General features: G+C 45.1%; 1 protein-coding gene across 1 annotated transcript in view; it reads left to right on the top strand.

Annotated features, from left to right (window-relative positions):
• The window catches only part of SPECC1 (sperm antigen with calponin homology and coiled-coil domains 1), a 147,704-nt gene that overhangs the window by 98,781 nt on the left and 21,362 nt on the right, over positions 1-27,561 (top strand). The window contains exons 7-11 of the mRNA XM_052658497.1: positions 2,573-2,718; positions 3,691-3,791; positions 5,653-5,734; positions 9,561-9,717; positions 11,161-11,263. Of these exons, the coding sequence (XP_052514457.1) occupies positions 2,573-2,718; positions 3,691-3,791; positions 5,653-5,734; positions 9,561-9,717; positions 11,161-11,263 (589 nt within the window). The remainder of the gene's footprint in view (positions 1-2,572; positions 2,719-3,690; positions 3,792-5,652; positions 5,735-9,560; positions 9,718-11,160; positions 11,264-27,561) is intronic.

Raw genomic sequence — 27,561 nt, 5'->3', positions numbered from 1 at the left:
AGCGTTGCCCACCATCCCTGCAGGCAGGCGAGGTGGAAGTGGTTCCAGCATCCTTGCTACTCTTAGGCTTTGGAACAAGTCCTGTATCATCTGATGTTGTGAATCACATAGAAGCTTAAGTAGTTGAAGGGAACACCTCAGCAGAATGTCAGATTCCCCGTTTTATTCTTATTAAATTATCAAGGAGTGAAATGAACATGGGCTTTTTAAAACAACCTTCTTTTGTCGGGTGCCCTAAATCTCCCCAGTCCCTGAGAAGGCAGATCATGTACCTAGACGGCTAAGAAGGTGCCCACTTTCTCACATTCCTGAGAATGGCCAGGACAGAAATGAGAGGTTTTCCTCTGCTTGTACCTAACCTGATTGCACTCTTTCTGCATGTTCACCATCTGATTTTGTCCTATGTGACATAACAGGGAAGGTAACCAAAACCAACCCTATTTGATGTAAAAAAAAAAAAAACCTTACCAATTCCTGAAACACCTGATGTTGTTGTTCAGTTGCTCAGTCATATCCAGCTCTTTGTGACCCCATGGGCTGCAGCACTCCAGGCTTCCCTGTCCTTCACCATCTCCTAGAGCTTGCTCAAACTCATGTCCATTGAGTTGGTGATGCCATCCAACCATCTCGTCTGTCGTCCCCTTCTCTTCCTGCCCTCAGTCTTTCCCAGCATCAGGGTCTTTTCCAGTGAGTCAGCTCTTTGCATCAGGTGGTCAAAGTATTGGAGCTTCAGCATCAGTCTTTCCAACCAACGTTCAGAGTTGATTTCCTTTAGGACTGACTGGTTTGATCTCCTTGCAGTCCAAGGGACTCTCAAGAGTCTTCTCCAACACCACAATACGAAAGCATCAATTCTTCAGCACTCAGCCTTCTTTATGGTCCAGATCTCACATCCGTGCATGACTCTCTGATATTGACTTCACAGAAAAGTCATTTGTTAACTGATTTTTTTATTTTACCTCAAAAGAAGGTAAATACAAAAGTGTAGGGCAGTGTGATTTAAAGTGTGTTTTAAGTTCTGTTTTTCCTAAATTTATCCTACTCAATGTTGATTACAGAGCAACAGGAGGAAACTTTGAGAATCAAAGACAAGTCACTTCAACCACAGAAGCTTCCAAGTAGCCAGATTTCTTTCAAAAAAGATCAGTAAATAAATATTTTAAACTTCCATTGACCTTTTTAAAATATGCTGCCAGAAGTATTCTGAGCTATTCTCATAAATTAGTCATCTTTTTGCAAAACAGCTATAGCAATTTGATATAATAAAAAGAGCAGTGATTTAGAAATCAGAAGTTGGGCTATGTCTTGGCTCACGCACAGGGAGGTTAAGTGACAAGCTAACATCCCCTGGATGAGGAAGATTGACCCAGACAGTCTGTCTTTAAGAGGCTCTTCCATGAGTCTGGGGGCTTGCCTGGTAGCTCAGCGGTAAAGAGTTTGCCTGCAATGCAGGAGACCTGGGTTTGATCCCTGGGTCAGGAAGATCCCCTGGAAGAGGAAATGGCAACCCACTCCAAGATTCTTGCATGGGAAATCCCGTGGACAGGGGAGCCTGGCGGGCTACAGTCCATGGTGTCACAAAGAGTCGGACATGACTGAGCAACTAAACGACAGTCCATGAGTCTGTGCTCCAGCTTGGAGACCACAGGGAAGACTGGCCACGATTGTGCAGGAGAGCTCAGGAGAACCACTGCCCCACAGGGAGTTGCAATATTGTTCCAGAGCATGGTTACCATTCCTGTTGCTAGGGGTGGGATGGTTCATGTGTGAGTCAGGACTCTGATGTTCCTGGAGATGGCAGCCTTGTGGGTTTAAGCAGAAGGGGCTTGCAGGATTGCTGGGGGCCCCTCTGGAGAAACAGACCCAGGCCTAGCCTCCAGAAACAACTCTGGAAGTTACCACACACACAGCTGGGTTTCTAGGAGAGTGGCTGCCTCCCCTGAATGGGAACCTGACACCAGGAAGCTGCCGGCCCCATCCAAAGCTGCCACCAGTTTCCAGCAGTGGGAGCACCTTGTCTCTGCTTCCGTCCATCTCAGCGTAGTGAATGCCCTATGCCCTGCCTCTCGTCCACAACTCAGGAGTCTACATCTGGCCCAGTCTTCCTGGCCAGTAGGGTCTAAGCCCTTATCTGAGATCTTCCTGCAGGGGGTGGGCTCCTGAGGTGTCATCTTTCCAGCCTCTGTGCATCAGGTGGGGGTTGGAATTCATACAACTCACCAACCTGTTGTATCCACCATGGACAGTAAGATAACTATTTCATGATAAATAACAGTTGTTTTTTTATATATTTATAGTTTACAGAGTAGACATAAATCCTTTTCATTTAGAGCTCACATCAAGTCACTCCATATATAAAAATGCTGTCTCTGGCCATTCCTGAGAAAATGTCTCTGATAAAAATTGAGTGGTTATTTCCTGGAGATGCAAAGCTAATACAGAGATCAGGATTTTCAGTTTGGGTTTCTCCTCCCAGACTCATTCTTCTCTGCGTTGGCTGTTTTCATCTGTGTCCTTCCCCGAATGGGTACGTCCGCCAGCTTTTCAACCTGATTTACTCTTTGCCGTGCAGACCAGTGAAGGAAGAGCCCGAGCCCTCGGAGGCGGACGCTCCTGGCCGGTGGCCCAGCACCTACATGAACAGGACTCCTCCAACACCTTCAGAGTCTGCAACCACCGTGAAGTCCCTCATCAAGTCATTTGACTTGGGACGACCAGGTATTGTGTCATTTTGTTTGATAAGCAAAACTCAAATTCAGACCATAGCCTCATGGATCCAGCCTGTCTCCGCTGCCCTGGCCCCACATTGGTGCAACCAGGGGTCCCTTCTCAGACTATCCACGTGCAGACATGGTGTGCATTGCTCGCTGAGGCTGCATGAGACAACAGGGGAGTTGGCTCTTCTCTCTTCCCAAACTTCCCTTCAACTCCTGCCGCACCCCTTTCCTTTTCTTCCTCTCTGTCCATTAAATCCAGGTCACCACTGGTTGCCTTTTTACCATCTCATGAGGATTAGCAGGGTTGGCCAGAGGCTTGTCTCCTGGGAAAGGAGGCGCTGGTTCCATGCATTGGGCTGTCTGGCTGGCGCCTAATACAATCTGTCATTCCTGATTGTGGGATATTTCCAGCTTTTCCTGGAAATGTCTCCCTGACCCACAGCTTACTTTTGTTTGCCATTATCTGCATATGAGAAAAACGGATCTCTACATTGTCTACCCTGAATTTTCATGAGCACTGTTCTTAGAAGGAACCTGTATCCAAAACACACTGTATGTCTTCCCTTGATTGCATCAAATATGCTCATTGTACCAGGGACCAGAGTAACAGCCAGTCCTAGGACGTTGTGTCTGCTGAAACAGTTTGCGGCTGAATTGGATTAAGATGAGCCTACAGAGACGGGATAATACGAAGGCCCAGTGACATTCGATTGTGAAGGTGGAAAAGGAAAGAACAGTGTGGTTTGTCTAAGAGTGTCTTCTTGCCCGTGGCTGCCTGGTTACCTGTACGTTCTCCTGCTCCTCGTGTGTCCTTGACTAAGACCAGCCCCCATCTAGTTAACCCCTGACTCACTCCCCAGTTCAGCATGAGTCTAGACCAGAAGAGGGTGAAAGAGCATCAACAAGGCAGGAAGTATTATTTGCTGTTTCGAACTGGAACAGCCTAGAAACATCCTGTCTCTTTTCTTGGCAGGTGGAGCTGGGCAGAATATTTCTGTCCACAAGACCCCCCGCAGTCCCCTGAGTGGGATCCCTGTGAGGACGCCCCCAGCTGCCGCTGTTTCTCCAATGCAGGTATTGGTGCCCATAGGGTGCAGGTGGGAGCCTGTGTCACGTAGTTACCCAGGCAACAAAAGGGTACCCAGTTCGTTTATTTTTTGAGGTACATTGATCATCTTTTTTGTTTATTTATTTATTAATTTTTGCCGTGCCACGTGGCATGTGGGATCTTAGTTCCCTGACCAGGAATCAAACCCAGGCCCCCTGCAGTGGAAGTGATGAGTCTTAGCCACTGGACTGCCAGGGAAGTTTCTGAATATTGTTTTTAATAGGCCTAAAATAATAATAATGAAGCTTTCATCAAAAATTCTGCTCCAGTGCCTGGTGAGGGTCTGAGAGAGACGCTGTAAGCATCATACAGTTTTGTTGATGCCTCTTTCTTGGTTTTCCATAAGATGACACTGTCAAAGTTTTCAGTTAAGTGAAGATTGTGTTTTTTATACTAGAGTGGACATTGATCTTTTTCTCAAATAATTTTTTTTTTAATGCCCAGAGAGAGTGCTTGCAATTTATAAATTCTTAAGGGTTCACTGCATTAACCCTGTTTTGTGTTTGCCATCTCCTAAAGGTCTCAGACCAAAACTCCCTGGTATTTCTAAGACCAGGGCTTTTGATGTCACTAGCAGCACCCAGGGTTCTGCCTCTATGGAGCTGAGGTTGATGTACTTGTCAACAAGCTCTGTTGTCTGACATCCTTGGTAGTACGTCTGTTGTTTGGGATCTCTTATGCTTTAAAAGAAATATTTTATTTTATTTTTTTACTTTTTCATCCTTGAAGGTAATTTCTACCAGCTTCTATGTAAAACCAAATACAAGTTATTTATTTTTTATGATAATCATTGTTTATTTAATACAAGTAAAAGAGGTCATGCTTCATTTTCACCTATTTGTATTGAGCTATAACAAAAGTTTGCTGGTAGATGTTTAACAACTGGCTGTTTAGGAGAAAGAGCCCTGATTTGTGGTGTTTGCCAGTTTCTCTGATGTCAGTGTTCCCATCATTGCCGATTTCTTTATCCACTCATCTGTTAATAGGCATTAAGGTTGTTGCCACATCTTGGCTAATGTGAATAATGTTACAGTGAACATGGGTGTGCAAATATCCCTTGAAGACCCTGTTTTGTGTTCCTTGGGTAACCACCCAGAAGTGATATTGCTGGATCACATGGTAGTTCTGTTTTTATGTTTTTGAGCAACCTTCCTGCTGTTTTCCATATCACCTGCCTGGTTTTACATTCCCACCAACAGTACACAAGTGTTCTGATTTCTCACATCTTCACCAATGCTTGTTTTTTCTATGGTTGTTTTCTGCAGTGACCATCCTCACAGGGGTGAGGTGATACCTCATTGTGGTTTTGATTTGCATTTTCCTAATGACTAGTGATATGGAACATCTTTGCGTGTGCCTATTGGCCATTAAAAAAACAGTATGTTTACACACGTCCTTGAATATACATAGAATATTCCAGGAAGATGTTCACAGATGTGATGAGTAATAGTTGCCCCGGGGAGAAGGGGGTGATGGGAGCGAAAGGGAGACTGTGCTTTCACTCCATGTCCTTTCTGTTCCTTTTGAGGATCCTGCCAATTGCGTCTCAGCCCACTCCCATATTCTTGCCTGGAGCATCCCAAGGACAGAGGAGCCTGGCAGGCTGCTGCCCATGGGGTCACAAAGATTCGGACATGACTGAGCAACTGAGCAAGCTTGCATGCATGCACTTCAGTTGCATTTATTACCTGTCCAGTTAAAGCACTTGTTTTAAAAGGCACCCCCTGGTGATTCTGATGAGCTTGAGAACTGTTGTATGTACACACACAAGCACATACACACACCACTTGTTCCTGGTGTGACCAGTGTGATGCCTTTTGGTTTCAGAGACATTCTGCCTTCAGTGGTACTCGGCCAGCCAGCAAAGGAGTGACTCAACGCTTGGATCTCCCAGACCTTCCCCTCTCAGGTAAATCACTGTAGCACATTATTGGCCAGAGACATATTAATACATCTTTTGTTACCCAAATGTTATTGACCACAGTGTTTCAGTATTCACTTACATAACAAATTGCCTGCTACAGGCGATTTTCTGTGAAAATCCCCTGGTCACTAAAGAGTTAAATAGAAAGTGCTTTTGACTTATGTGTTGTAAGGTGAACTTTTCTTCTCTCCTTTGCATGAAACTGAGCTTAGAAAAAGAATCAGGGGCGTTTGTTGCAAATGATTCAAACTCTGAATATGTGTATTTATGGCCGTGAGATCCCAGCTGTGTCCTGCTGGCTACAGGGTGCCTGAGTCTGGGAGAAATGTCAGGCTCTGGAGGTCTTTTGCTTGTTTTACTAAATCTAAAGAGCATATCTCATCTTTAAAAGTAACTATTTTGAGAAAAAACTCTCATCTTCAGAGCTATTGCTCCCACAATTCCTAATATATGCCTGAGATCTTTGTCTTTGAGTGTAGACCTTTTTCTGTTGCTATGCCTAAATTTTTAAATTTTAAAAATTTAAATCCCCATGATGAAGCAGCGCTGTGTCAGCAGGCCTCACGTGTCCCATTTTTGCTCCTTCTGCACCTGCCATGCCAATGGCTGATGTGAGGGAGCCATGGAGCAGGGACTGGGGCAGACAGCGTGGACTTGAACCTTGGCCCCACCACTTAACAGTCTGGCTCTGGCCTGGTAATCCCAGCCCCCAGTGCTGTGGTTCCCTCGTCTCTGAGACAGAACTCCTGTGGTCCGCCTCTGGGATGGCTTGGAGGATTGAGTGAACCCAGCCAGGCTGGTGCCAGAGCCTCGGAGGGACTGACTTTTGCCACCTGCCAGAGCCCCAAGACCTTGGCCGGGGTTGCCATCGTATAGAATGTGCACTGAGAGACAGATACATGTGTGTGAGGTCACTGCTGTGAAGAAACACAGAAAGAACACTGACTACCTGGTTCTTCGTGCCTGGAAAAAGGAGTTGCTGTTCAGTCGCTAAGTCGTGTCCAGCTCTTTTGATCCCATGGACTGTAGCACGCCAAGCTTCCCTGTCCTTCACCATCTCCCAGAGTTTGCTCAAACTCATGTCCATTGAGTCGATGATGTCATCCAACCATCTCGTCCTCTGTTGCCCCCTTCTCCTCCTGCCCTCAATCTTTCCCAGCATCAGGATCTTTTTCAATGAGTCGGATCTCGCATCAGGTGGTCAAAGTATCCCTCAGCTTCAGCACCAGTCCTTCCAATGAATATTCAGGGTTGATTTCCTTTAGGATTGACTGATTTGATCTCCTTGTAATCCAGGGAAGAAGGAGAGAAAGCCAGAAACCTAGACCACATAGAGAGAAATCCTTTATTTCTAAGTGTAAAACAGTTTCTGTGACACTGAATAAAAAAGGAAACCCACTCTTCTCATTTTTGATCATGGTCGAGCACAGATTTATCCGTAAAACAGTTGCTTCTGTGACTGTAAACTCTTTCACCTCACCAACTTATTTTTTTCCCTTCTGAATTTTGTTTTCTTTTTTCTTGGATTTAATAAGATTTTATTTTAGCCTTAGATAAACACTGACATTGAGAATTTAAAGATGACCTTGGCCCTTTCCTTGCATTTTACAAGTGCGAGGCTCAGGCCCTGAAGAGTTTAATCAATTTACAAGAGCCACACATTGCTTGTGAGGAGCTCAGGGACAGGAAGGACTTTCCCTGACTCTTGTGCCACGTTGCCTTCTGGTGATGAGGCTGGTGATCACTCTGATTAGCAACTTCATAAAGAAGTGTGCATGGTTCATGTAGGACTTTGGGTTGTCATAATGACTCCCAGGAAGAGGGGAGTGGTGGCCAGAGACCATGGGTAGTCCAGAGTCAGAGGAGTAAGCAGTCCAGAGGGGGCATCCATGTTGAGTTCTTCACACTTGCTACATACCATGAAGTAGGAATAACTCAGTTATAAGCTCAGTGCTGCCTGTGTTATTTTTTTTATTGTGATAAAATACCTGTGGCTTCTCAGATGGCTCAGTGGTAAAGAATCTGCCTGCCAATGCAGGAGACGTGGGTTCAATCCCTGGGTCAGCAAGATCCCCGGAGGAGGGCATGGTAACCCACTCTAGTATTCTTGCTGGGAAATCCCATGGACAGAGGAGCCTGGTGGGCTACCATCCATGAGGTTGCAAAGAGTGGGACACTACTGAGGGACTATACACACATACATAAACACACACAAAATACCTGTAACATGAGGTTTACCATCTGAACTGTTTTTAAGTGCGTTAGGTGATCTTTTATTGTTAGTATTGACATCTCTGTTCCTCCAGCTTTAGAATTTCCCTTTTGTAGAGAAACTATTCTTTTCATTGACAAGATAAATACTGACACTGAGATTGCCCGGAAGTAGTAACTCATCCTCAGCTCCCCTCTTTCTCTCCTCCCTCCCCCCACCCTGCAGGCACCTTGTCCACCTGCAAGATTGTTTACTTGGCTCAGAAAGGCCCGCACCCTGGAAATGGCCTGCTTTCCAGCCAGCTGTGCAGCGTCACGTCCCTAGAAGCTGCAGGACCAGGGTTAATGCACTGTTTTTTGTTGTTCCCTTTAGTGATGTAAATGCTGTGATTCTCTGCTCTTCCCAGCTCATTAGCTACACTCCCAACCTGACCACCATAATTGATGCTAATAGCTATACAAGTGTTGTTTTTCCCACTGTTTATGGCGTCGAAGGAGGGGATCATGGGCTCGGCCTGGTCGCTGGCTGCTTGTGGCATCGAGCAGGTGACCAGGTTCCCACTCCGAGTCATCTGTATGTCCAGCTAGACAGTTGCCGGAGTCTTCTCCCGATCTATACCTCAGTGGTCCTCTAGGAAATCGCCTCAAGGGGGTTCAGCCTGTTTCCTTAGCTATTTTGCCTCAGACTACAGTGACAGCAGAGATGAGCCTCAGAAGAAATGTTCTCACTGATTCCTAGAGAGCCAGGACCTGTGGCTGGCATGGCGTCCTGTCCTGTGAAGTGGGCCTCATTCCTGGTGCCCAGCGTTTCTACCTGATGACCTACCAGGCGTCTTCCTGTCACACCCTCCCCCAAGTGCCCATCAGTAGAACATGGGCTTTTCCTGGGGACAGGCTGGTCTGGTGGCCCTGACCCTGTGTGCCTGCGGAGGCTCTTAGGAGCAGGGCCTCTGGTCAGTGCGCTGCTGGTGCCATCCTGAAGCTCAGAGTAACTGTTGAACAAGGGCAGCTTGGCATTGGTCCCTGTGGATCATGGAGCTGGTCCTGCCTGGAGAGTCCTTTCTAGAAAACACCGTGTCCCTATTTGCATTTTTATCACCCAGCCTAGAACATGTTATGTGTGTATCTCTATCCGAATCTGGGGCGTGGTAAAGAACCAGCCCGCCAACAATGCAGGAGACAAGAGACGTGGGTTCAATCCCTGGGTCGGGAAGATCCCCTGGAGGAGGGCATGCAACCCACTCCCATATTATTGCCTGGAGAATCCCGTGGACAGAGCCGCCTGGTGGGCTACAGTCCGTGGGGTTGCGCAGAGTCGGACACGGCTGACGTGACCCAGCACACGGAGATGATTTCCAGTGCTGTCTCGGTTTCAGGTGTGCCACACAGTGATTCAGTATCTGTTGTGTGTTCTTTCATACAATTTTAGAGGAGTGTAGCTGGTGTACAGTGTGTGCTGGTTTCAGGTGTGCTGCACAGTGACTCGGTGCCTGTTGTGTGCTTGTACACAACACTGACATGAGGACTGAGTGTACTGGACAGTGTGACCTTTCGGGTCTCTCCTCCTCCAGGACCAGTAATCATATTGTTGTCCCCACAGATCTCCTGAAGGGAAGAGCTGAGGACCTGAAGCCAAACCCTTATCTCCGCAAGAGCCCCTCTCTCGAGTCCCTGAGCAGACCCCCTTCTCTGGCCTTCGGGGGCTCCAGGCTGCTGGCCACCTCCCCTGGGGGCTGGAAGCCGCAGAGCAAACTCAGGTACCCATCAGAGCCTGTACCTCTCACCTTTGCAGCACCACACCAGCTATTCTGGCAATTATAAGGCTCCGGCCAGAAGTATCTTCCTTCTGTCCTTTCACGCTTCTCCTCCTTGGTCCACCCTCCCCTGAGGTTGCAGCCCACTCCCGGTAGCACAGACACCCCCTTTTCGGCCTGTGCTGTCTGACCTCCATTTGTATTTAATTCCCTGCTGCACACTGTGTGTGCTTTTGCCTCACTTGGGCTGTAATTTAGTGGACAGCAAATACTTCATCCTGACGCTTGGATTGCTCTTAGCCCCTCGTGTTGTGCTGCACAGAGCCGCTCACTCAGTAAATATTTACGAATAGGCAGGTGGATAAATGCACAAAATTGGCTACTTGAGGAGTAATGGCTTTTTAACAAACATTAGAACTACCATTATGAGTATTAGAAAAGGGTTTTATAAAAGCCTGAACACCTCAGTTCAGCCATTGTCAAATCTTTGGGTGTGGTCTGTTTCTGGACCCAAATAGATGAAGTCATATCTTTCAGAGGTTTAATTAAGCCCCAGTTGTTACGTTTCTGTCTTGTTTATATGCAGGGGATTTAAATAATCAAAACAGGTTTTCAGGACCAGAATTAGTGCTATCCCAAAATTATTTTTTTTGTACCAGAAATGCATACAAACAGACTATGTGTATTTTTCCATGCTATTTATATTATACCTTCATCATAAAAGGTTAGATTAGTGAGGTTAGTTTATTATTTCAATTTTATATTCATGTCATTGAGATGAGCCAATAATAGAATAGAAATTTACTTTGGTAATTTTCGTATTTATTATTGCAGTCATGTCTATTTTCTTTTTTTTTTTTTTAAGAAAACTGGTAAATGTTTCGTTTATTGAGACACTCTTTTCCTTCATTTTAGTCTTCCCTAATTTGTCATGCCTAGAAATTTGGCTCTCAGTGATGAATTAAGACCAGGCATAGTGAACACTTGCAAAGTCACAGTAACTTCATTGTTAATGGTGACGCTGACCATATAAACTCCATTCCCATCACCTCCCATAAGCAACTAGTCTGGGGTTTTTAAAATGCTCTTCCAGTATTCCTTGTATATGTTACTGTAGAAATAGGTTGTAGCTTCGTAACATGTACTGTTTTCTATAGGTGTTTTTAATTTAAATGATGCTATACTTAATAAATAAAAGGCTAGAAGGATAGTGCAGCAGATGGATTAAAAAAAAAAAACCCTCACAAGACTCCTGAAAGCCAGGAAGCACAGTTCCCTGTCTGGTTTATACCGTGAAATGTAATAAAAACGTGCTGTTAATGGGACTGGTGGGCGATTTCTTTAGAGTCTCATTGGACAGACCTCGACTTTTGCTTTTCTCATCTAGTTAGTTATTTTCTGTGTATTTGTGGACTCTAAACGTCAGCATCTCCGCTTTCTAACTAGTGTGGAAAGAAGAGACCCTCTGGCGGCCCTGGCCCGGGAATACGGTGGCTCCAAGCGCAATGCTCTCCTCAGGTGGTGCCAGAGGAAGACAGAGGGCTACGCGGTAAGGCCGGGGGCCATCAGTGTCCAGCAGACTTGGGCAGGCAGCGGCCTGTGTCCTGCATGTGCACCGGCCTGGGCAGGCCCATGTGCCCGTTGGTGTCAGCTCTGTTCTCCCAGGTGGGGCTGCTGGCAGGTGGGGGCGGGGTAGGACCCCAAGGACCCATCACAACTTCCAGCAGACGTGACCTCACTGTGGGCCTGCGTCCCCTAGGACGGCCTTTTTATTTGCTCAGAGGCTGAGTAAACCCCCAACAGTGCTCCCGACCGGCTGCTCCACCCAAGGAGGCAGCTTTCACTAAATAATCTTCAAAAGATGGTGCCTTTTTCTGATTGACACAAAGGCCCCACATGGTAGGCCTTCAGTCTCTTCTGAAGTTAGGAGTTGCTCATATTTAGTTGGAGAGTTTCTGTTTTTGTTTTCTGTGGAGGTTGAACACAAAAGGAATACTTGATATAAGTTCGGTTTTTTATAATGAAATGTCATATACAAAGATAAAAAAAGTGTGTAAATCATAGTTTATCGAATGACTGTGGACGTGAAAACCCAGAGTCATGTCTAGGAGAGGAGCACGGCTGGGCCCACACCACTCATGTGACTTTCCCGTCGTAGCCTCCGTGACCTCCACAAGTGACTCTGTCCCTAGTTCTGTTTCTGCTGGTTTTCTGTAAAACTTAGGATCCCTAAATACCAGATCTATTTTGTCTGCATTTGAACTTTAAAGAAATGGAATTAAAACCTGTAGTATTTCCATCTTTGTTTTTAAATTGTTGAGATTTACCTGTGTTGTTCCCTGTGAGTATGGTTTATTCGTTTCCTTCTCTGATAGTAACCTATGGTATGATCACATCATTGTTTACTTACCCGTTCTGTTGTCAATGGACAGGTGAGTGACTTCTAGTCTGGGGCTCTTGCATATCTGGTATGTTCTATTGGTATGTTCTGGTAATGCCTCTCAGAACCTATGTGTCCATTCCTTCTGGGTCTACACCTAGAAGTGGACCAGGTGGGCCACAGGATGTACGTGTGTTCTAGTGTGGTAGATCATGCCAGACAGATTTCCCAAGCAATTGTACGGTGCTATTGCCCACCAATGACTTGGGTGATTTATGTTTTCTCTGCTTTCTCCGTAGCACTTGCTGCTGTTGGTTTTGTTGCTCCCAGTCACTGGGGCATGTGTGACAAGAGGTCTCATTCAGGCTGTGGCTTTCTTTCCCTGCTGGCACATGAGGTCAAGCTCCTCTCTTGTGCTCCTTGGACGTCCCCGCTGTCTTTCCTTGGATGCCTGCTCAAGCCTTTGCCCATTTTTAGAATAAGATTGTCTTTCTTTGCTTGTTGCTTTCATGGATTCTTTATACATTCTGCACACAAGTCCTTAGTCAAATAGACAATATCATTTCCCAGGGTGGTTGAATTTTCACTCTTCCTTTAAACACAGTTCTTCATTTTAATAAAGTCCAATTTATTAGTCTCTTCTCTGATGATTAGTGCATTTTGTTTCTGTTTAAGAAATCTTTGTTCCACAGTCATTACACATCATTCTATGTTTTCTTCTGAAAGTTGGACTGTTTTACCTGCCTGTTAGTTAGGTGTCCTCTTTAAAACTGCTACCTCCTTCACTCTCCTTATTCAGGCTCAGCCCCCTCCCCCACATCTTCACCCTGTTTTTCTACAAATACTGAAACTGTTGGCACCATGATATTCCTTTCCCGATGTCCAGCTTTGAGGGCCAAGAAGACTGGGCCTCAGCTGAGAGTCAGCCCAGAGGGCCAGGCAGAGCCAGGTTCTCTGTGCAGCAGTAGTCAAGTGTCTCCAATTCAGACTGTACCCAAGAAAAAAGTGGCCCATATCTGAGTCTCTTCATTTTTTGTTAAAAATGTAAAGAAAAAATCAGGGTCATGACCAACAGTAGAGGCCCCCCCAGGTACAAACGTGCTTCTGGCCATTCTCTTGGCTCCTCTGTCACTCTCTGCATCCGCCTTTTCTCAAGGTTCAGATACCCTGCAAAGGCAGGTAGGTGCCTGAGTGACAGCATCCCCGCCAGGACAGGAGTCGGGGATGAAAGCTGACTACGGGAGGTTTCAGGGTGAGGGAAGTGGGCCTGGTGACCAAAGAGGAAGCCGGGTAGGACTCATCAGCCAGGCACAAGGTCTGACGGCAGTGAGCCCCACGAAGTCCTGGTGGTCAGCGGCACTATCATTTCTTGCTTTACAGAAATGAGTGAGGGATGTGCTGGAATGGTTATGAAAAGAATATTAAAAATTCCAGAAGGAATCGGCCCTTGAATGCAGAAGGTCATTGAAATTAGGTCACGAGAGGGTTAGACAAGATATTTCCAATCATGAGAGTGAGAATGGTGTTTCTTGCTGTCTTGCTTTCTTTCCCTTTGTTTTCTTTTGTGAACATCTTGAACTTGTTTTCAAAGCATCTCACATTGGATGAAGCCCAAACTTATTTTGCCTGAAGAGTATCTTTCATTCATTGTTAAATCTCTGTAAACTTAGAGAGAAATGCAAATCATATGTGTCTGATTTATCTACTTTTCAAAAAATGTCCTCTGTCCAGACCTGTTTGTCTAAGACAGCCCTCCAAAGCTTGTTCTCTCCCACTTGGGAAGCCAGAATTAAACTGTAGAAAACTCAAAACGGTTCAAAAACCATCTTTTGAAAAAATGATAACCATGTAATTTTGACTGAAAATAGTTTTTTACCAAAGTATAGTGTGATAGGTTAGATCAGAATCCTCCTTATATTAATTCAGTGGGTTTTTATCGAGATGCCAGGTTGGTGCCACATAATATTTAACTGCTGGGAAGTCATCCATGAATGAAACAGGTGATACCTCTGCTCCTGTGGAAACTACATTCTCGTGGGGATGACAATTAATTAAAATTTAAATATGAAATATGTACCAGATTGGAAGATGGAATGTGCTAGGGAGAAAACATAAAGCCAGGAAAGAGGATTGGGAATGTCAGGTGTGGGGGTACAGTCTTAACAGGAAGGTGGGAGAGGTGATGGTTCAGCTCACCTGGAGAAGGTGAGGACTTGTGTTTATCTCACACCAGGCTCAAAAGGGCATGGCCTTAGAGATGTCTCAGTTGGAGTTTAAGTAACTGCAGGTGGCTGCTCTGTACAGCAGCACCGAGGGTTAGATGAGCAGGCATGGGTCACCCCACATGAAGTCGGGCAGTAAACAGGCCTGCACTGTGGGGAGGGGTCTGCACGGAGCCACTCTTATCAAAAGGAGACCCTTCTAGACAGTCCACTCAACTCAGATTCCTTTGGGCCTTTTTGGAAAAAGCCAGACTCCAGGAAGGCCCCACAGGCTCCTCCCCACGGGTCTGGTGCTGGCCATGCCTTCAGCTGCATCCCCACCCCACTCCTACCCATGGAACCCCCAGTCTGTCTCTCTTCATCTGCTTTCCCTTCCCTCTCAGGGGTGTGACATAGAGGTTTCCATCTCTAAGGTCATTACCAGGAAGGCTTCTAAAGGAGCAGAAACTGAGATGGTGGATAAAAGAGCAGACTTCTAAGAATGATGCCCAGTGCCCCTCACGCTATGGACTTGCTCCCAAGTGTGGCAAAGGGGCGATCACCCAGGTAGACCTAACACATAAACCTGTAAAAGTTGAATCTCCTCTGAAGCATAATGACCCACACACTTGGTGGATTTGAAGGTGAAAACGACGTGTGAGGAGGAGCTGACGGCTAGAGAGGAAACCGGGACTTCCCAGCATAAAGCCTTGGAGCACCGAGGTCCTGTGACACCCAGGAAGTGCCGTGGGGCCCCCAGCAGTTGTGAAGTGAACAGGCTAGTCTTTCTCTGCCTGTCCTGATGCCCTCAGGTCTCAGCCAGGCTGAGGGTGTGCAGCTTGCTGGGCCTTCTGCTGGGCCTCAGCCAAGGGACCTTGACCTGAAACAACGATGAGTGCGTGGTCCTGGGGCAGCCCTCCAACCCGCTAGGAAGCATGATGAGGACCAGCCACCCTGCCCTCCGCAGGCAGCACCTTGGCTCTGCTCCCAGACCCTGGACTATGTGGCCCACACTGGCGAGTCAATCCGGGTCATACAGCAACATCACGAGTCCACCTGTGAGTGGATTCCCTCCCATGGCCTCCAGGGCGGAGTCTAGCCAGACTGACACCTGGACATCTGACGTGAACAACTGGCCGGGGCTCCCCGGACTTCTGACCCACCAGTCACCAGCCAACAATTAGTGGATGTCGTGCACACTGCCGGATTTACAGCAACAGAATTCTAGTCAAGCGAAGTTAGTGGGGTCTGGAGGTAACAGAGAGAGCCCCCGATTCTCCCTTAGGTCAGATTGTTTGCTTTTCCTATGATCAGCCAGGGACAGGCTTTGCTTCTTTGGGTCATTAGTGTACCACTCATTGTTCCTATTCCTGTGTTTCTGCCTACAGCACACTGGTTCCCTGAGGCTCAGGCGTGACTTTCCCATTCGAGGTTTCTCAGTGCTGCCAGGGCCTCTGCCTGTGGGGTCCCGAATCCTTAGGTCTGGTTGGGGTCAGGCACAGCACTTTATAAATGCTCCTGGTGATGAATGTGTAGTTGGCACTGAGCACCCAGGCGGGGTGGCAGAATTCTAAAATGCACTGTGATCTCTGCTCCCTGGCATTTCTCCCACAATCACACTGTGTTCATGGCAAAAGGCATTCGACAGCATAGTTAAAAGTTGCTGGTGAATTGGCCCTAGAACAGGAAGGGAGATTACCTGTGTGGGCCTAACCCCATCACATTATGGCCGCTGCTGGGTTGGAGATGGGAGGGGAACCTGGGGAAAGGAGCTGAGAACAGCCTCTAGTTGCTGATGGCCAACAAGGAAATGGGGAACTTGGCCTTACAGATGTAGAAACTTGTCTCCAACTTGGACAGACCTGCAGGCAGATTCATCCCAGAGCTGCCAGGTGACGCTCAGCTGACAGTGGATTTCAGCCTTGGGGAACCCTGAGCTGAGATCCGGCTACACTGGCTGACCTCTGACCTTCAGGAACTGGAGGTCACAAACAGGTCACTGGGCCCCGGAATTTGTTACACAGCAAAAGAAAACTAATACAATGACAGAAAGCAGGAAAAATGCCTGGCTATTCCTAGCCAGACTGTTTTCAAATTATGTTTCCCATAAGGGTGAACTTGGGTATCATTTTACATATTTCCTTCTACGTCAATACTGCTCTAATGTTTTGACACTTGAAGTCTGAGGCCTTTAAAACTTTTAAACTCAGCCTGTTAAAACTTGCTGTGTTCTGCCTATGTCCTTGACCAGATAAATCACCAGTGTCGGCCTCCCAGTCAAGGTGCCACCCATGGAATATACCCTTTAACACAGAAACTGTGTTTATTAGTATTTATTTCAAGGAAATAGTCATGGATGCCTATGAAGATACCATTTCAAGCAAATTTATCATGTTTTACTCATTTAAAATTATTTTTAAAGAACTGGAAGTGATACAAATATCTAATAATAGGGTAATCAAATGAATTTCGGTATGTGTGTACAGTGTAATATAATATAACCCTTAAAAGTCATACTTTGAACAAATATATTTTAAAACAGTGGGGAAAAACGTACCCAGTGCATTAAATCAAAAATCAAATTTTAAAACACTGTCTAGTATGATTCCAATTCTGTAAAAAGAAGTTTATACAAATGTTAACAGTGGTTATCTCTAAGAGAATACTTAAAATTTATTCATCCTTTCTTATAATATTTTCATTTTCTGCTGTGAATGTGTAAATCTTTAAAAGAAAAAGTTATTTTTAAAATTGCATCTTTTTAAAGAAAGAAGGGTTTCCCAGGTGGCTCAGTGGTAAAGAACCTGCCTGCCAATGTAGAAGACCCAAGAGAAGCGTGTTTGATCCCTGGGTCAGGTAGATCCCCTGGAGAAGGAAATGGCAACCCACTTCAGTGTTCTTGCCTGGAAAAATCCCATGGACAGAGGAGCCTAGCAGGCCACAGGCCATGGAGTCACAAAGAGTTGGACACAACTGAGCACACAACTGCATCAAAGGAAAGAAGCCAGATGCAAAAATCTACTTATTATATGTATGAAATGTCCAGAGTAGGGAGATTCATAGAGTCAGAAAGTGGAGTAGTGGTTCCCAGGGAGTTGGGGGAGACGTTACTGAACCGAACTTGGTTCCACTTGCCTGTAGAGGCAGACAGTCTGCTGACACCGGGTTGTGGTGAAGGAAAGTCCAATGTTTATTTGCAGGGCACCAAGCAGGGAGAAAGGCTTCCCTGATAGCTTAGTTGGTAAACAACCCACCTACAACACAGGAGACCCCAGTTCAGTTCCTGGGTCAGGAAGATCCACTGGAGAAGGGATAGGCTACCCACTCCAGCATTCTTGGGCTTCCCTTGTAGCTCAGCTGGTAAAGAATCCTCCTGGAATTCGGGAGACCTGGGTTCGATCCTTGAGTTGGGAAGATACCCTGGAGAGGGAAAGGCTACGCACTCCAGTGTTCTGGCCTGGAGAATTCCATGGACTCTGTAGTCCATGGAGCCACAAAGAGTCGGACACGGCTGAGAAACTTTCAGTTTCAAGCAGGGAGAATAGGCATTTCATGCTCGAAAGGCCCAAACTCCTCCCCATGACGTTCAGGGAAGAATTTTTAAAGATGAAGAGAGGGGAAGGGTGAGGGGTGTGTATCAGCTCCTGCACATCCTTCCTGTGGGCGGGAGATGAGGTAACAAGTGGTGTTTCAGGAATGTTAATCATCCACCTTCTGGTTCCAACCAGTCTAGGGTCTCGTGCTCGGGGTTAGCCTGTCGTTACTGTCCTCCACCTGGGCCAGGGTCTTATTTCTGCAGAACAACTCAAAGATACACGTCAGAGTGTTCTGTATGCCCCTTGGAAGGAACTTGCACTCTTGTTTTATTGTTGAACTATTGTTCTTGACCCCTTGTCTTTTCTTTCCACATTCTCTCACTTCCCTAATAAATAACTGCTTGAATCTGCTCTTTGGAACTCAGGAAAAGCCTGGGAGACTAAAGCCTTTTTCTACAAATAAGCAGGGGACAAACGGAAGGACTTTTGTGCCCAGGAAGTCTCCATGGGGCCCTGCTCGGTTTCAGTCCCGCCTCTTCTTCGGTAAATTTCTCTGTCCTGAGGGGAACCGGGCAGGACAGGGAAGGGAATAGAGTTTTAGATAGAGGGGTTGATGATAAACTCTGCAGGGGAGCTTGATCTTAGGGGGAATCCAGTTTCAGAGGGAGTGACAGAGTTTCTTTTGTAGGTGATGAAAATGTTCTGGAATTAGGCAGTGGTTATACAACCATGTAAGTGAATGAATAAGCTTCCGAATCACATTTTATAAGGGCAAAATTTATGGTGTGTGAGTTATATCCAATAAAGCTCTCATTTTTTTTTTTAGAAAAGGCAGTTAGGAGAGCTTCCGTAGAGAGATGAAGGAGATCGTGGATGAAGGGTTAGTGGGGGTGGTAGAAAATAGTACCTAGATGATAAATCTTATCAAACTATAACTTTAAACAATATAACTTTAATACACCGCGTATTACTGTGTATACTAGGAAATGGTTGGAAAGTAAAATGGAGAGATGCAAGGTATTGGTCTTCTAGTTTTATTTAGGAGGTGGGATTCAAGGTGTTCACTTCATTGTGATGATTCATAACTCAAATGTGTCTTTTGTGTTGATCGTTGTGTTGTAACAGACAATTTGGGGGTGAAGTCTGAGGAAGAATGCCATAAAAATGTTTTATAGACAATGATTAAAGCAGATCCTTTCTGAGGAAAACACAATGTAGAAGAACAGAGCACCTAAGAAATGGTAGTACAGAGAATGGGCCGGAAGGGCCTTCAGGGTTGGGTTCTGTTCTTATTTCTCAGTGCCATTTCAGAGCTATGTGATGGTTAACAATGTGATTAAAAAAAAAAAAAAACCTACATCTTTTAAAAACCAACATAAACTTGAAAGATTGATAAAAAACATTTTTCAGAAAAATGGCTGCTTCTCCCTAACCCTGAATTGCACATACTGCACCTTAGAATTTACTCATTTTGGCCTGGCCTGGCCTGGTTTTCACATTTTATCTGGTCGAAGCCCTTGCCATTTGGGGTGGTGACGGTGCAGTAGGTCTAGCCCTTCTACACTGCGTGACGTGAAGCCTTGATCACACAAGTCTAGATCAGTGTGCAGCCAACCATGGCCCAGAGGCCAACTCAGGCCCACCATGGGGTTTTGTGGATAAAGAGTTACAGGCACAGGATCACAGGCTCATTCATTTACATGTTGCTGGTTCTGTGCTGTAACTACAGGAAAAAGCCCTTCACAAGAAAGGTCGGCTGACCCCTCCCTCAGATAAAGGTGTACATATAGATACTTAGATAAAGAGTATTCCCCGTTATTCAAATTATACTTGGCTCTTGCATTTCAGATAGCAAGAAGCCCGTGTTCAGAAGGCAAGAGGCTTACTCAAAGATGTGTCTGAATCTGTGGAGTTTCTGGTTTTGTACTGCAGGAATTGAGACAGCAAGGAGACAGCTGTGCTGTCATGAAGGCACAGACATCTTTGAACCTGGTGTTTTATTGTTTTTTTAATTGGAAAGTGGAAGTGAAAGTGTTAAGTTGCTCAATTATGTCCAACTCTTTGCAACCCAATGGACTGTAGCCCACCAGGCTTCTCTGTCCATGAAATTTTCCAGGCAAGAGTACTGGAGTTGCCATTTCCTTCTCCAAGGGATCTTCCTGACCCGGGGATTGAACCCATGTCTCCCACATTGCAGGCAGATTCTTCACTGTTCAAGCCATCAGGAAAACCCATTTTTAATTGAAGGATAATTGCTTTACGATATTGCGCTGGTTTTCTGCAACACATCAACATGAATCAGCCATAGGTATACATGTATCCCCTCTGTTTTGAGCCTCTCTTCTTCCTCCCCTGCAATCCCACCCCTCTAGGTTATCACAGAGCACCAGGTTGAGCTCCCTGCGTCATATAGCAAATTCCCACCAGCTATCTGTTTTACATATGATAATATATCTGTTTCAGTGCTATTCTCTCAATTTGTCCCACCATCCCCTTCCCCTGCGGTGTCCACAAGTCCGTTTTCTACATCTGCCTCTCTATTCCTTCCCTGCAGATAGGTTCAGATTTTCCAGATTCCATATTTACGTGTTAATATACAGTATTTGTTTTTCTCTTTCTGACTTACTCCATTCTGTGTAACAGGCTCTAGGTTCAATCCACCTCACTAGAACAGATTCAAATTAGTTAACCTCTTAGCCAGCAACTACGTATTCTTCTATGTTAAAGAAAAAAGCAGTCTTCCTGTTGTCCTAAACAAACCTTAATTTGTCTTTGGAAAGAACACCCACGTTGCTGGCAAAGTGTTTTTCTGTCTCTGGTTCCCAGACAAGCACCAGCGCATGCCTGACCAATAGCGAGCAGTCTGCAATCCATCAGGCCATTTGGAGCTCTGCTGGTTGTTTTCTTTTTTGAGACAGGTCTCTTGAGAGCTACAGGCACGATTCAGAGAATGTATGATGCTTTGACTTATTTATGTCATTAAAGTGGCTCCTTTCCTGATTTCATTATAAAGATCGATCCCCAGTAGAAAACCAGTGCCGTTATTGGCCTGTGCTCTGTGGAGGCCTCTTTTCATCTGCTGTCTCACTTCTGCTGCTGTTTATGAAACACTGTGGTTTGTGAAAGCACTTTTTTACGTTTTCAAAAATCTTAACTACAGTTGGTTTACAATAGTGTGTTAGTTTCAGGTGTAGAGCTTCAGATTCCTTTGCCATTACAGGTCATACAAGATATTAAATATAGTTGCATTGCTATACAGTAAATCTTCATTGTTTATTTTATATATAGTGGTGTATATCTATTAATCCCAAACTCCTAATTTATCACCTCCACTTTCCCCTTCAGTAATCCTAAATTTGTTTTGTCTATGAGTCTCTTTCTGTTTTGTAAATAAGATCACTTGTATAATTATTTTTAGGTCCCACATATATATGATACTTATTTTTTTCTCTCTCTCTGACTCACTTCACTTAGTATGATAATCTCTAGGCTCATCCATGTTGCTACAAGTGGCATTATTTCATTATTTTTTATGGCTGAGTAGTATTCCATTGTGGGATTTCTCCGGTGGCTCAGCAGTAAAAAAAAATCTGCCTGCAATGCAGGAGATGTGGGTTAGATCTCTGAGTCAGGAAGATCCCCTGGCGGAGGGCATGGCAACCCACTCCAGTGTTCTTGCCTATTGAATCCCAGGACAGAGGAGCCTGGCAGGCTGCAGTCCATGGGGACACAAAGATTTGGATATAGCTAAAGTGACTGAGCACACACTCAAAGTATTCCAACACACACAATGAAGTACCATACATAGATAGATGTAATATATATATATATATATTTATATATAAATATAAACAAGTAAAATATATACATATATATTCATATGTAATGTAATATATATATAGAGAGAGATATTTAAGTTGCTTCCTTGTCTTGGCAATCGTAAATAATACTGCTGTGAACGTTGGGGTGCATATGTCTTTTTGAATTAGAGGTTTCATCTTTTCTGGGTGTGTGCCCAGGAGTGGGATTGCTGTATCACATGGTAAATCTATTTTTAGTTTTTCAAGGAGCCTCTGTACTGTTTTCCATAGTGGCTGCACCAGTTTTCATTCCCACCAGCTGTGTAGAAGAGTTCCCGTTTCTCCACACCCTCTCGAGCATTTGTTGTTTGTAGACTTCTGATAATGGCCATTCTGACCAGTGTGAGGTGGAACCCCGTTATGGATTTGACTTGCATTACTCTAATAATTTAGCATCTTTTCGTGGCCTGTTGACCATTTGCGTGTCTCTGTGTCTCTTTCAGTTTCTATATAGTCATCACTAATTCAGTCCCAACCCTCATGGAGATCCCCTTAGGTCCTACTTGTGAGGGGTTCCACCCATTTCCCACCAAGGGGTCTCCACTGAGTCCTCGGCCGCCTCCGTCCTGGCTTGTCCTCGCTCCTGTGTCAGACGCTTGACTGTTATATTTCTGTCTCTCCTTTTTGTAATTTTTTTGACCTTCAGGTTCCCATATCCTTTTTTTTTTTTTCCTTTTTTTGGTTCCTCCAGTATCTTCTGAGCAGAAGTTTGTGGAAGGTAAAATTTAGTCACCTTGATTCTGCACATTACTCTGACACTTGGTGATTTCATTGGGTATAAAATTTTAGTTCTGGGCATAAGTGGGGATTCAGCATCTGGAATTCCCAGCCTCTTCTGCCGGTCTGGTTCTCTCTGCTACCAACTCTTGCTGTACAGAAAGATGGAAAGGTGATGGGGAGGTGCTTACCGTGTGTGGGGCCATGGGAAGGGAATGTCCACTGTCTTGTTATTGGTCACAATGTTGGCATCTCGACATTTTTCATTATTTGGTGGTATTAGTTGATTTTCTAGAGTTTTGAGGCAGACCATTGCAAGAAAATGATATTTTTCCTTTCTTTTTAATAGTCATACCTTTTGTACCTTTTTGGTTTTATTCACTTGTAGAAGTTCAGGAAATGTTGACTAATAGTGTTAACAGTGGATAGTTTTGTTTTCCTTGCAAAATGAGTAGTATCTAGCCCTTAAATATAACTTTTGTGTTATTTCCTGATAAACACCATCCATTAAAGGAAGCCTAGTCCTGAGGTTATTACCAAGAGGTTTTTCTTTCTTTAATCCAGAAAAAGATAAGAATTGTTTCAAATTCCTTTTTGGCATTTGTTGAGCAATAAATATATCAGATGTTTTTCTCTTTCAACCCATTTATGTAATTCACATAAATATATTATGTAACAGGTGTCCTAGTGAGGACACATTCTTGTATTCCTGGGGGTAAAACTCCAGCGTGGCCAAGGATGTCTGGTATTTATTCATATGGTATATTCCTGGGGGAAGTTTCTGCCTGATATGAAGCATAGTGTGTTCTGTACTCTATTCCAAAGGACATTTGTCTTATTGCTTAGTTTAGGCATAGATGAAGTTTTGTGTTAATAAGACCTGGTTTAAAATGTTAACAGGCACTTACATGTACACATCACAAATGCAGTAGACCAGCTCAGCATTCCCAGAGGCCATAGGCTGCCCGTTCCAACCTTCTGCGTTCCTACAAAATGCAGGAGAAAGAGAGGGGACAGAAGGAGGTGGGCTTTGGGGGATAGCATTCAAAGATGCTTAGAACCTCCCCCTGTGAGTTGGCAGTCTTAATGGCTTTACAGGATCATTGGAACGAAAGGCCTGTGTTCATACATCACCAGGGCATATCTCCATACATGTAGAAATGTCAGGTGTCCTACCAGCTTCAGGAAGCAAGAGCAGGATTTTCAGAATAGTGCAAAAATGTTTCTTTCTTTCTTCTCCCCGGGAGCCATCATCCTGCTGGGTGGGGAAAGGAGGGTGCTTCTCAGGATCCGATATACCAGCAGCTGGTGGGGCCACACGACACCACCAGACACCAAAAGCCATTAACCTGCCTTCAGTGAGAGCTGAGGCCCGGATGCCTGGATGTTGCCGCTCTTCCCTCTCTGTCCCCCAGGGCTGCTCGTAAGTCTGTTTAGACAATAACAGTCCCCAGTGACTCTGTGCTGAGTATTTTTTCCGTTCTTTTATTCATGAAATGTTCATCTGGAAAACACTCTAGCCGCAAGAAGCTTATGATTTTGGAGACTGAATTCAGTCTTCTTGGGGGTAGGAGATTAAGATGTGGTTCAAGATTGTTTGTCGAGCATAAATTAAACTTGGTCTTAGAATGAAATTCCTCAAACAAGTTGTTTAGTTATTATTATTATTTTTTTGTAAGCATATCCAAAAATACACAAGTTCCATTTTCCCTTTGAAAAACAATGGTTTTCTTTTTCCCCTTACTAAAAATATTCTGTTTAGAGTACTAGAGCATCATAGGATGGACAGAATCACATTGTTCCCTGAAACCTTGTGGATTCTTTTACAGATGTGTGGAGAAGTCACTCATATGTTATGGGGTGGGTATGGGAAGGAATAAGATAAAGGTCTCAGAGGGCAGATTGGCAGAATCCATCGTGGTTTATTCCATGTGTGTGCAGAGTGATAGCAAAAGGCTGGAAACAGCTTCAGCATCTGTTGTGTTCATCCACATCGTAGGAAAGAACAGAGCTGAGAATGAGTTGGTGTATAGTGAGTATCACATGTGTGGTAGACATTGTTCTGTATGCTTACATGTCTCGACTGCAATCCCATGAGATATCTCTTCCAAATCCTTTTTAAGGATTTGGAAACCAAGGTGCAGAGAAGTTGCCTAATTGCTTACAATCATGCCACTAGTAAGTGATGGGCTTCTGGCTTCAGAATGCACTGTCTTAGTTTCTACACTGTAACTGTTTCTCCCTATGTGGTGTAAGGACCTGTCTCTGGATCTTGGTGAGTAGGGAAAAAATCAGGATTTGGAACTGTCCACAGCATGCTATAGTTGCATAAAAGGAGGGGGAATAAACCTTCACATATGTGTGGTACAGGGCAGTGCTGTCCAGGAAAACTCTTGAGTTGGTGGGATTATTCTAGATCTATGCCAGTGAGCACTTTACCCACTCACCAGTCATGGTTCCTGAGCAGTTAAAAGGTGGCTAATGTGGCTGAGAACCTGAATCTTAAACTTTATTTAATTTTAAATAATTTAAGTAGCTACCGTGGCTACTGTCTATCGTGTCAAATGATGCAGGAAGGAACAGACATGGGAGCTGGTGAGAGATCATTTCATCTTATAGTTTTCAATTTCTAGAAAGAGCTTCTGCATAAACTTTTGTTGGAAGAGCAGATTCCATAGCCAGTCATTTCAAAACCATGAATATAGGGACTTCCCTTTTGGCTCAGTGGTAAAGAATCCGCAGGCCAATGCAGGCAACTTGGGTTCAATCCCTGATCCAGGAAGATCCCACATGCCACAGAGCAGCTAGGACCATGCACCCCAACTAATTGAGCTTGTGCCCTAGGGCCTGTACTCCGTAACAAGAGAAGCCACCACCATGGGAAGCCCGTGCAGCGCAACTCGAGAGCAGCCCCTGCTCACTGTAACTAGAGACAGCCTGTGCACAGCAATGAAGACCCAGCGCAGCCAGAAATAAATTACTCAATAAACAAAATAAATATAATCTAACCTAATCTAAGCTAGTTATTTGGAAGGTGGGGAAACTGAAAGACCAAGAAGTTGAGTCATTTGTCTCAAGTCCCAGTCACATAGCTGCTATAGTGACAGAGAAAGACCTGGGCCTCAGAGCTGCTCGCAACTTGGGTTCGTTTTTCCTCCTTGGAGTCATTTATGTTTTGGTTTGCCAAGGTCCCTGTTCAGTCTGATTTTCAGTCACAAAAGAAAACAAGAGCTAGACTTTTGTCTCCAGTGTTCCCAGAACCACAGGGGGATCCTGTCCATGACTTGCTGGTTCTGTGTAGCCCAGCCACCAGGGGCTGCCCTCATGTGACCCCAGATCACAGCATGTCTGCCCCGCCTGTTCTACTGAACGTGGTGAACCTTTTGAGCTAGGGACCACACTTCGTTGTGTGTGTGTCCCGTGGCACTCAACACACAGAGGGGCTCAGTGAGCATTTGCTGTCATTAGACTTCAGACTGTGGGCTGAGCTCCCCTTCCAGTCTGGAAACTTGACCCGTGAGTGCAGATGGTTCATGATGGGAACACATGCATAGTGAAGCATACAGCTTGTTGAAATGGGAGAGTTTGCCTCCAAACCCAGAATCAGGCTCGAGAGCCTGGTCTCTGAAACACTGTACTATTCTGCTTCTCTTTGTTGAGGGTTGGAAGGACATATAAGATTTTGAGCAATATCCTAGGCACCAGGAAACCATTTCTGTAACTTGTCCTTTGTGGATAAGCTCTCAGCTAGAGGCATGGGGTTTAGGGGTGCAGACAGATGACAGAGCCTGGTAAAGGGGCGATTGGACCATTCTAGGATGAATGGAGCCACCAGAGCTACAAATAACCATCTCCCTTAGAAAGAGTAGGCCAAGATGAGTGAAATTAATGAAAATGAGGTGATCAACTCAGGAGAGAGTCACTAGAGCACTGGAAAGGAAAAGTGCTTTTACAGAGACCCTGAGCATGGGCTGGGCCTGGGGATGGGACACGGCAGGGAATTGTTTCAGAGCCAAGCTGAGGGGTAGAGGAAAGACCTGGCAGGAACTGGAAGCAGAGGAACTAGTGCCCCGTGATGTGCTGGGGTGTGGCGAGAGGGGCCACTGTCTTGTGGGGCGGAATGGGGCCACCTGTCATGATGCCACGGTCAGAGAACCTCAGGGAGGGAAGTCATGGGTGGGGACACTCTAGCACTTGTTCAGTGAGAAAGGAGGAAGCAAGAAAGATAGGCTCCAACCGTGCTTCTGATGTGTCAGTATCCTTTCAGCACTGTCTCCAGGGGGAAGTGGTGCATATCTGCCTACACATCCCTGGAGACACAGCAGCCCTCTTGTCATCAGAAAGCCCTCATCCTCAGATGGTCCTGTTCTCTTTCCCCTGTAACTTACCCTTGGTTCTTGCCATGTAAGTCAAAGAGCGTTCTTCCTAGGCCGGCTGCTCTGAGCTACTCTGTCCCAGATCTTAAGCCCTCAGTTCCTTATGAATCTATCTGCTTGTTATTCTCTGTGTCTCCTGGATTTCAACTAAGTCAGTGATGACATAGAGAAGTCCAGGGCCAACCTTCTAGGTTGACGTTTATCTAGTAATTGGTGAAAAGTATGATTATCTAGAACTTACTGAGTGTAGCAGACATATTGAAAAGCAGAATGGCTGTGTTTTCCCACAAGCTTCCTAGGAATGTATTCAGGTCAGAAAACTGAGTTATAGATTTTTTTATTAAGGTTTTCAAACGGAAAGTTTATTTATCTTAATTGGTAGGCAACTGGGGTATCGCCAGTTCCCCATTCTGAACAGTAATATTGCAGTAAACATTCTTGTAGGTATGTCTTTGAGCAGATAGATGCGTGACTATTCCCTCTAGAAAAGTTGCCTAGAAGTGAAATGACTTGATCAAATCATATTTGCATTTAGCAAAGTGCTTCCAGTTGCCTTCCTGAAAGTCTATACCAGTTTGTATTCCTTTCAGCCCATGTGGGGTTCCCTGGTGGCTCAGATGGTAAAAAATCCACCTGCAATGCAGGAGATCCTGGTTTGATTCCTGGGTTAGGAAGATCCCCAGAGAAGGGATGGGCTTCAGTATTCATGGGCTTCTCTGGTGGCTCAGACAGTAAAGAATCCACCTGCAATGCAGGAGACCTGGGTTCAATCCCTGG

Source organism: Budorcas taxicolor, chromosome 19, assembly GCF_023091745.1.
Source record: "Budorcas taxicolor isolate Tak-1 chromosome 19, Takin1.1, whole genome shotgun sequence".
NCBI classification, from domain to species: domain Eukaryota; kingdom Metazoa; phylum Chordata; class Mammalia; order Artiodactyla; family Bovidae; genus Budorcas; species Budorcas taxicolor.
The sequence above is the reverse complement of the archived record's forward strand: the minus strand, read 5'-3'. Positions and strand labels throughout refer to the sequence as shown.